This window comes from Somniosus microcephalus, unplaced genomic scaffold, assembly GCF_052327205.1.
Source record: "Somniosus microcephalus isolate GS21.2 unplaced genomic scaffold, FLI_Smic_1.0 scaffold438, whole genome shotgun sequence".
Lineage (NCBI taxonomy): Eukaryota > Metazoa > Chordata > Chondrichthyes > Squaliformes > Somniosidae > Somniosus > Somniosus microcephalus.
Window position 1 is genome coordinate 87,429 of NW_028225625.1, and position 9,655 is coordinate 97,083.

Here is a 9,655-nt window from a genome sequence, read left to right on the forward strand (position 1 = left end):
TGAAGTGTATTCACTGTTGTAATGTGGGAAACGCAGCAGTCAATTTGCGCACAGCAAGCTCCCACAAACAGCAATGTGATAATGACCAGATAATCTGTTTTTTCGTCATGTTGATTGAGGAATAAATATTGGGCTCAAAACACCGGGGATAACTTCTTCGACATAGCACCACGGGATCTTTTATGTCCACCTGAGGGGGCAGATGGGGGCCTCGGTTTAACATCTCATCCGTAGGACGGCACCTCCGACACTGCAGCGTTCCTTCATTACTGTCCCTCCAACAGTGCGGCACTCCCGCAGCACTGTCCCTCCAACAGTGCGGCGCTCCCTCAGACAGTGCGGCGCTCCCTCAGTACTGCCTCTCCGACAGTGCACATCTCCCTCAGTACTGCCCCTCCGACAGTGCAGCGCTCCCTCAGCACCGCCCCTCCGACAGTGCGGCGCTCCCTCAGTACTGCCCCTCCGACAGTGCGGCGCTCCCTCAGTACTGCCTCGCCGACAGTGCAGTGCTCGCTCAGTACTGCCCCTCCGACAGTGCACATCTCCATCAGTACTGACCCTCCGACAGTGCGGCGCTCCCTCAGTACTGCCCCTCCGACAGTGCGGCGCTCCCTCGGTACTGCCCCCCCGACAGTGCGGTGCTCCCTCAGCACTGCCCCTCCGACAGTGCAGCGCTCCCTCAGCACTGCCCCTCCGACAGTGCGGCACTCCCTCAGCACTGCCCCTCCGACAGTGCAGCGCTCCCTCAGTACTGCCCCTCCGACAGTGCAGCGCTCCCTCAGTACTGCCCCTCCGACAGTGCGGCGCTCCCTCAGTACTGACCCTCCGAAAGTGCGGCGCTCCCTCAGTACTCCCCCTCCGACAGTGCAGCGCTCCCTCAGTACTGCCCCCCCTCAGTACTGCCCCTCCGACAGTGCGGCGCTCCCACAGTACTGGCCCTCCGAAAGTGCGGCGCTCCCTCAGTACTCCCCCTCCGACAGTGTGGCGCTCCCTCAGTACTGCCCCGCCGAGAGTGCAGTGCTCCCTCTGCACTGCCACTTCCACAGTGCAGCACTCCCTCAGTACTGCCCCTCCGACAGTACACATCTCCCTCAGTATTCCCCCTCCGACAGTGTGGCGCTCCCTCAGTACTGCCCCTCCAACAGTGCGGCACTCCCTCAGTACTGCCCCTCCGACAGTGCGGCGCTCCCTCAGTACTGCCCCTCCCACAGTGCGGCGCTCCCTCAGTACTGCCCCTCCGACAGTGTGCTGCTCCCTCAGTACTCCCCCTCTGACAGTGCGGCACTCCCTCAGTACTGCTCCGCCGACAGTGCAGCGCTCCCTCAGCACTGCCCCTCCGACAGTGCAGCGCTCCCTCGGTACTGCCGCCCCGACAGTGCGGCGCTCCCTCAGTGCTGCCCCTCCGACAGTGTGGCGCTCCCTCAGTACTGCCCCTCCGACAGTGCAGCGCCCCCTCAGTACCGCCCCTCCTACAGTGCGGCGCTCCCTCAGTACCGCCCCTCCGACAGTGCGGAGCTCCCTCAGTACTGCCCCTCCGACAGTGCGGCGCTCCCACTGCCCCTCTGACACTGCGGCGCTCCCTCAGTACTGCCCCTCCGACAGTGCGGAGCTCCCTCAGTACCGCCCCTCCTACAGTGCGGCGCTCCCTCAGTACTGCCTCTCCGACAGTGCGGCGCTCCCACTGCCCCTCCGACACTGCGGCGCTCTCTCAGTCCTGCCCCTCCGACAGTGCGGCGCTCCCTCAGCACCGCACTGGAGTGTCAGCCTCGCTTTATATGCTCAAGTCCCTGGAGCGGGATTTGAACCCACAACCTTCTGACTCTGCTATCCACTGAGCCACAGCTGACTCCAGTCTTTTACACAGTTTCATCATAACTTCCTTGCTTTTTGCACTCTCCGCCTCTCCTAAAGCAGGGGAGTTATGATGAATTGTTAAACAGGTTTTTTTGCAGAGTGACCCAGGCTGTCTGTTGGAAACAATTGTGCATTTGAATGAAGCTTGTGCCCCTTTGCCAGGCCCGCTGCCTGCGGCCCCTCTCCCAGATTCCAGCCCCAGCTCTGTGCTGACTGAGCTGCTCTCACCTGGGGACAGCGCGTCACAATCGGCCCCAGCACACCTGAGCTGGAGAGGAGGCCCCGCCCCCTTGCCGCGCCGCCATTGGTTGGAGGACCAGGCCGCCCAGTTCAGTCCTCCCAGTTCAGCCCTCTTCCTATTGGTCAGAGCTCCCGTCAGTCACAGGCCCGGGCTGGCCTCCATCCACCTGACAGGCCTCTTCCTATGAAGACGTCACAATCGGGCCCCAGCCTCAGCGCCGGGGGAGGAAGGTCCCGCCGCCATTGGTTGGCGGACCAGGCCGCCCAGTTCAGTCCTCCCGTCAGTCAGAATCACATTGCTCCGGCTAACTCCACCACCCCGCGCAACTCAATCCGCTCCGTTCGATGTCCGCGGAGGTCCCGCCCGCCCGACTCTCAGGTTTGGTTTTTCTCGTATTTTACTTTATAATCTCGCTCTCCGCTACCCCCTCACCTCGATTTAAATCGATTCCCCAACACTTTACTTTACCCCGGCCGCTGATTCCGCCTCTTCCCCGGGCCCGGCCTTCCGTCTGCTGCTAGGAGGCCCTGGTCCCACCCCTTCCTGCACCTCATTGGCTGACACCGCTGTCAATCGACACCACGAGGGGGAAGGGAGGGTGATTGACAGTTGACGATAGATAGAAGCGCCTGCCCGCGCTGTGATTGGTGCAGGGGAAGGCAAGTGGGCGTGTCCGGCCCCCGGGCCCACGTGGTGAGTCAAAGGCTGGCTGGAGCGCATGCGTAGCCCGCCTCGCACCGTTGGGAAGCTTTTCAAATATTTTTTTTTGTGAAACAAATTGAAAACACTTATTAATTCCCCGAACCTCCTCCCCTCTAAAGTGCGATTATTATTATTCTTGCTTTTCCTCATTTGTGTGGCGTGCGCCGCTCTAACCGACCCCTGGGCGTTGCGTGCTGGCGTCAGCGCGTAATCGGAGGGAGGGGTGATTGACGCGAGGCGCCCACCAATCAGGAGCGCGGAAAACGCTGGGAGGACCGGGCGGGGCTGACGGTCCTCCAACCAATGGCGGCGCGGGCGGGACCTCGGTGGGCTGCAGGCCGCTTTCCTGCTTTCATTGTCTGCAGGAGCTGTTAAAGGGAAGAGGAGGGGGTGGAAAAAACCCAGCTTGTGAGTGTTTATTCCTTTGCATTACCTTTATTGCAAGGCTATTCATCAACTGCATTCATTGAAAAATAAGTGAACCTTTTCTCTTTTCGACTTTTATTCAGAACAAAGAGCCCTGGTGCTGTGAACATTTTGGTGGGCAGACACTTTTAAAGGGACAAAGACCAGCATTCTTCTTCCTCCTCTCTCTCTCTCGTGAGTATTTGTGGTGGGTGAGGGGAGGGGGGGTGGTGAGTCAAAGGGGACTGCGGCCCCTTTTCAACAAAAAAAATTGCTTGGCCATTTAATGGGGAATGGGTGCCCCCCCAGGTATTTAAAGGGGCAGTGCCTCTCTCTGTATCATGTCAGAGCAGGGAGGTTCTGCTTCAACTGTACAAAACACCAGTTGGGCCACTGGCTAGTCCAAATCATCCTGTAGTTTCTCGGCATCCTCCTCACAGCACACACGCCCACCCAGCTTTGTGTCGTCTGCAAATTTGGAGATATTACATCTAGTTCCCTTGTCTAGATCATTAATATATATTGTGAATAGCTGGGGTCCAAGGACCGATCCCTGCGGTACCCCACTAGTCACTGCCCGCCACTTGGAAAAAGACCCGTTTATTCCAACTCTTTGCTTCCTGTCTGCCAACCAGTTCTCTATCCAAGTCAATACCTTGCCCCCCAATCCCATGTGCCTTAACTTTATACGCTAATCTCTTATGCGAGACCTTATCGAAAGCCTTCTAAAAGTCCAAATACACCACATCCACTGGTTCGCCCTTATCTATTTTACTCGTTACATCCTCAAAAAATTCCAGTAGATTAGTCAAGCACGATTTACCTTTTGTAAATCCATGTTGACTTTGTCCGATCCTGTCACTGTTTTCCAAGTGCTCTGCTATTACATCTTTTATAATGGACTCTAGCAGTTTCCCCACTACCGATGTCAGGCTTACTGGTCTGTAATTTCCCGTTTTCTCTCTACCACCTTTTTTGAATAGTGGGGTAACATTAGCTACCCTCCAATTCATGGGAACTGTTCCAGATTCCATCGAAAACCCAGCAGCTTCTCCTCCATCTCCATTCCAGCTCAAACTGCTGCAACAAAAAGACCTACACAGGCGGCCAGGGACCGACTTCCATCACCTGCAATAAAACTCTTGCCGACAGCCGCTGACTAATGGTGGCCGCAGCACCCACAATTCCCCGCGCCCCAGAAACCGCTCTATCCAACGCGCTGATTTACCTGCTGAGAGTGCGCATGCTCCCCGGGGCCGCGGGCCATTCTGGGAGCCTGGCTCCTGTCCTTTGTCCCGAGTCGGACTCGGTGGAGCCAGCTGAAGAAACCGGGAAGCAGCGGCTCGGATGGGGGAGGCGCTGCACCCTGGGTTTCCTGGTGCCGGGGCTCTGGCTGCACGTCCGCTGGGCCCGGCCGCTCTGATTCTGATTGAGGTTTTTGATGAGGTAACAGAGAGGGTTGATGAGGGCAATGCGGTTAACGTGGTGTACATGGATTTCCAAAAGGCGTTCGACAGCGTGTAAAGTTAAGACACATGGGATTGGGGGCAAGGTACTGACTTGGATAGAGAACTGCTTGGCAGACAGAAAGCCAAGAGTTGGAATAAATGGGTCTTTTTCCAAATGGCAGGCAGTGACTAGTGGGGTACCGCAGGGATCGGTCCTTGGACCCCAGCTATTCACAATATATATTAATAATCTGGATGAGGGAACTAGATGTAATATCTCCAAGTTTGCAGATGACACAAAGCTGGGTGGGCGTGTGTGCTGTGAGGAGGATGCCGAGAAACTCCAGTATGATTTGGACAGGTTGGGTGATTGGGCAGAAGCATAGCAGATGCAATATAACATGGATAAATGCGAGGTTATCCACTTTGGTGTCAAAAACAGGAAGGCAGATTATTATCTGAATGGCAATAGATTGGGAGATGGGGCAGTGCAACGAAACCTGGGTGTCCTTGTGCACCAGTCGCTGAAGGTAAGCATGCAGGTGCAGCAGGCGGTTCAGAAGGCAAATGGTATATTGGCCTTCGTAGCGAGAGGGTTCGAGTACAGGAACAAGGATGTCTTCCTGCAGTTGTACAGGGCCTTGGTGAGACCACATCTTGAGTAGTGTGTGCAGTTTTGCTCGCCTTATCTGAGGAAGGATGTTCTTGCCATGCAAGGAGTGCAGCGAAGATTCACCAGGCTGATACCTGGGATGGCAGGAATGATGTATGAGGAGAGATTGGGTCGATTGGGCTTGTACTTGCTGGAGTTTAGAAGAATGAGAGGGGATCTCATTGAAACTTATAAAATTCTAACAGGACTACACAGACTAGATGCAGGAAGGATGTTCCCGATGGCCGGGGAGTGCAGAACCAGGGGTCACAGTCTAAGGATAAGGGGTAAGCCATTTAGGACAGAGATGAGGAGGAATTTCTTCACCCAGAGAGTGGTGAACCTGTGGAATTCTCTACCACAGAGGGCAGTGGAGGCCAATTCATTAAATATATTCAAGAAGGAGTTAGATATATTTCTTAAGGTTAAAGGGATCAAGGGGTATGGGGAGAAGACAGGGACAGGGTACTGAATTTGGATGATCAGCCATGATCTCATTGAATGGCGGAGCAGGCTCGAGGGGCCGAATGCTCCTATCTTCTATGTTTCTATGTTCAGCCTCAGACAAATGTTAGGGAGAGGGATGGAGTCAGTGGCTAGGGAACGGAGTTTGTGGGGTGTCTGTCCCTTTAACTACAATTCATAGAATTATAGAAATTTATACAGCACAGGAGGAGGCCATTCGGCCCATCTTGTCCGTGCCGGCCGACAAAGAGCTCTCCTCCCTAATCCCACTTTCCAGCACTTGGTCCGTAGCCTTGTAGGTTACGGCACTTCAGGCGCATATCCAAGTACTTTTTAAATGTGATGAGAGTTTCTGCCTCTACCACCCTTTCAGGCAGTGAGTTCCAGACCCCCACCACCCTCTGGGTGAAAAACATTTCCCCTCAAATCCCCTCTAAACCTCCGACCAATTACTTTAAATCTATGCCTCCTGGTTATTGATCTGTCTGCTGAGGGAAATAGGTCCTCCCTATCCACTCTCTCTCTGCCCCTCATAATGTTATACACCTCAATCAGGTCTCCCCTCAGCCTCCTCTGTTCCAAAGAAAACAACCCCAGCCTCTCCAATCTTTCCTTGTAGCTAAAATTCTCTAGTCCTGGCAACACCCTCGTCAATCTCCCGTCTCGAGCAGTCACATCTTTCCTGCAATGGGGCGACCAGAACTGCATGCAGCACTCTAGCGGTGGCCTAACTGGTGTTTTGTACAGTTCAAGCAGAACCTCCCTGCTCTTACATGATACAGAGAGAGGCACTGACGTATGAGGAGAGATTGGGTCGATTGGCCTTATACTCGCTGGAGTTTAGAAGAATGAGAGGGGATCTCATTGAAACTTATAAAATTCTAACAGGACTAGACAGACTAGATGCAGGAAGGATGTTCCCGATGGCCGGGGAGTCCAGAACCAGGGGTCACAGTCTAAGGATAAGGGGTAAGCCATTTAGGACAGAAATGAGGAGGAATTTCTTCACCCAGAGAGTGGTGAACCTGTGGAATTCTCTACCACAGAAGGCAGTAGAGGCCAATTCATTAAATATATTCAAGAAGGAGTTGGATATATTTCTTAAGGCTATAGGGATATGGGGAGAAAGCAGGGACAGGTTACTGAATTTGGATGATCGGCCATGATCGCATTGAATGGCGGAGCAGGCTCGAGGGGCCGAATGACCTACTCCTGCTCCTATCTTCTATGTTTCCCTCACTGATCGTGGCTCTTCACCAACACCGACTTTACAAAGAAAGCCCCGTGCGGCAGCCTGGAGCTCGGGGCCAGCGCGCAGGCGCGGGGGAGGATGATTGACAGGGGCCCAGGGTGTGTGCTGAGCATGCGCGGTGCGGGCCGGGCGCCTGTGGAGCAGGAGAAGGCGGGGCCATGGGGCGCATGCGCGGGGTCAGGCACAACTCAGCGCGGCGGCTGGAGCGTAGGGATTGCAGCCGCCATTACTGTTGATACTTTCAACCAACCTGTGCAGCAGCTGGGGCCTGAAAATCAGCTTCACTGCTCCTGGGCTGGGAAAGGGGGACATGAGACAACATTCTCCCTCTTACCCCTTTCTACACTCCTTTTACAGGGTTTTAGAAGTGGAGCATTTACAGACAGGAAGCTCAGACCAAACATCACGTCAGGATCTGACAGAGTCGCTCAATTCATCAGGACCTGAATATCATCGGCCTTTGCACATGGAAGGAGAGAGCAGTGATCGCAGCGCAGACAAACCGCACACGTGTTCCATGTGTGGACTCGGATTCAGCCGATCGCCTGACCTGGCGAGACACGTGCTCCGTCACACCGGGGAGAAACCGGGTAAAGGTGGGGACAGCGGGAAGGGATTCAGCTCCCCGTCTACATCAGAAGTTCATCCGCACAGTCACCCTGGGGACAGTCCATTCACCTGCTCCGTGTGTGGGAAGGGATTCACTTGTACATCCCACCTGCTGAGACACCAGAGAGTTCACACTGATGAGAGACCATTTCAATGTTCCGAGTGTGGGAAGAGCTTCAAATTCTCCAGGGATCTGCAGGAACACCAGCTTGTCCACACTGATGAAAGACCGTTTACATGTTCCAACTGTGGGAAGAGTTTTAAAAGCTCCAGGGTTCTGACCAGTCACCAGCGAGTTCACACCGGGGAGAGGCCATTTCACTGCTCTGTGTGTGGGAAGGGATTCGCTAATTCATCTACCCTGCTGACACACCAGCTTGTTCACACTGATGAGAGACCCTTTAAATGTTCTGACTGTGGGAAGAGCTTTAAAAGATCCGGGGCTCTGACTACACACCAGCTTGTTCACACTGATGAGAGGCCGTTTACATGTTCTGACTATGGGAAGAGCTTTAAATACTCCCGGGACATGAAGCAACACCAGCTTGTTCACACAGATCAGAGACCGTTTACATGTTCTGACTGGTAAGAGTTTTAAAAGCTCCAGGGCTCTGACCAGACACCAGCAAGTTCACACTGGGGAGAGGCCATTTCCCTGCTCTGTGTGTGGGAAGGGATTCTTGCAGTCCACCAACCTGCTGGCACACCAGCGAGTTCACACTGATGAGAGGCCATTTACATGTTCTGACTGTGGGAAGAGCTTTAAAAGCTCCAATCACCTGCTGAGACACCAGCGAGTTCACACTGTTCTGTAGCGCAGGGCCCTGTAGACAGCTGGGGTGACATGAACGTGGAATGGATGAATGTTTTATAAATTCTTGTACTGCTGTTTAATCTTTCAATCTGTTGTGCTGATGATTCCCTTGATTTGACTGTTAATGTTATTTTTGTTTTTCTCCTTATCACAGGCAATTGCCTATTAAAAGTCAACCATCACAACCAATAAAACCTGTAACATAACAAAAAAAAGCTTAAAGGAAACTTAAATTAAATTAAAATTCTATTTTCGGTGGTGATGATGCACGCCAATCCCTCCGGTACCCACCGGTCACGGAAGGCCTCGAGCGCGCCGGTGGACTGTTCATGTTATTACTTCGAATGTACAGCACAGAAACAGGCCATTCGGCCCAATTGGTCCATGCCGGAGTTTATGCTCCACACGAGCCTCCTCTGACATATCCTCCTATGTTTATCTGGCTTCTCCTTAAATACATCTATACCATGCACCTCAACTACTCCTTGTGGTAGTGAGTTCCACATTCTCATCACTCTCTGGGTAAAGAAGTTTCTCCTGAATTCCCTCCTGGATTTATTAGTGCCTTTTATATTGATGGCCCCATAAATATGATGAGATTCTGTTAAGCTGACCAGTATGTTGTTGTACTTTGTCTTTTTCTGATGAATGAAACATTACTGAGCCCCTGTACCCATGTTATGGGATGAAGTGCCAGACAAGTAAAGGCACAACGTCTGGGTGTGAATCTAATAATAACCTCACGGACCGTATAGGTGTGATAACCAGACGGGCTTGTGGTTATAGTCTGGTCACAGATGGACTATATTCACTGAATTAGCAGGAGTTCAGGAGGCGGTCAACAGACGGGTCCAAACAATCCCATTTCCTGAGCGGTAACCAAGCTTGTGTACAAGAACATGCCACTTAAGTCGTTGTCAGTTGGAACAGACTCGAGAAGATCGTGCACGAATCCACTGTACTTCTATTCTCCAGATTGAGGGAATTATCACCCGATCTGTGTTATGCAGCGCTCTTAATAAAGCCTGGAGAGACAATTTGTGTTCTTCTGAGCTTGATTATCTGGCATCCGAAACCCTGGGACTCCCGATCATTAGAGTCAACCTCAGTGTCTGGAAAGGGATTCCCTGGTATATCCCACCCGCTGACACACCAGAGTGTCCACAGTGTGACTGCGGTGGGTCGATTCCACTGTTTCCGATGCCTTTAATCA

General features: G+C 53.2%; 1 protein-coding gene across 3 annotated transcripts; it reads left to right on the forward strand.

Annotated features, from left to right (window-relative positions):
- Window positions 1–2,264: 2,264 nt before the first annotated feature.
- On the forward strand, window positions 2,265–9,118 carry LOC147081760 (uncharacterized). 3 transcript variants are annotated; one of them, XM_085980701.1, is made up of 3 exons: window positions 2,265–2,473; window positions 3,307–3,397; window positions 7,377–9,118. In XM_085980701.1, exon 3 carries the CDS (start codon window positions 7,486–7,488, stop codon window positions 8,215–8,217), a length of 732 nt encoding a protein of 243 aa, XP_085836827.1. In that variant the 5' UTR covers window positions 2,265–2,473; window positions 3,307–3,397; window positions 7,377–7,485; the 3' UTR covers window positions 8,218–9,118. The 3 variants fall into 3 exon arrangements, with proteins under 3 accessions (XP_085836827.1, XP_085836829.1, XP_085836828.1); XM_085980702.1 differs by lacking the exon at window positions 2,265–2,473 and adding an exon at window positions 3,102–3,205; XM_085980703.1 differs by lacking the exon at window positions 3,307–3,397.
- Window positions 9,119–9,655: the final 537 nt, after the last annotated feature.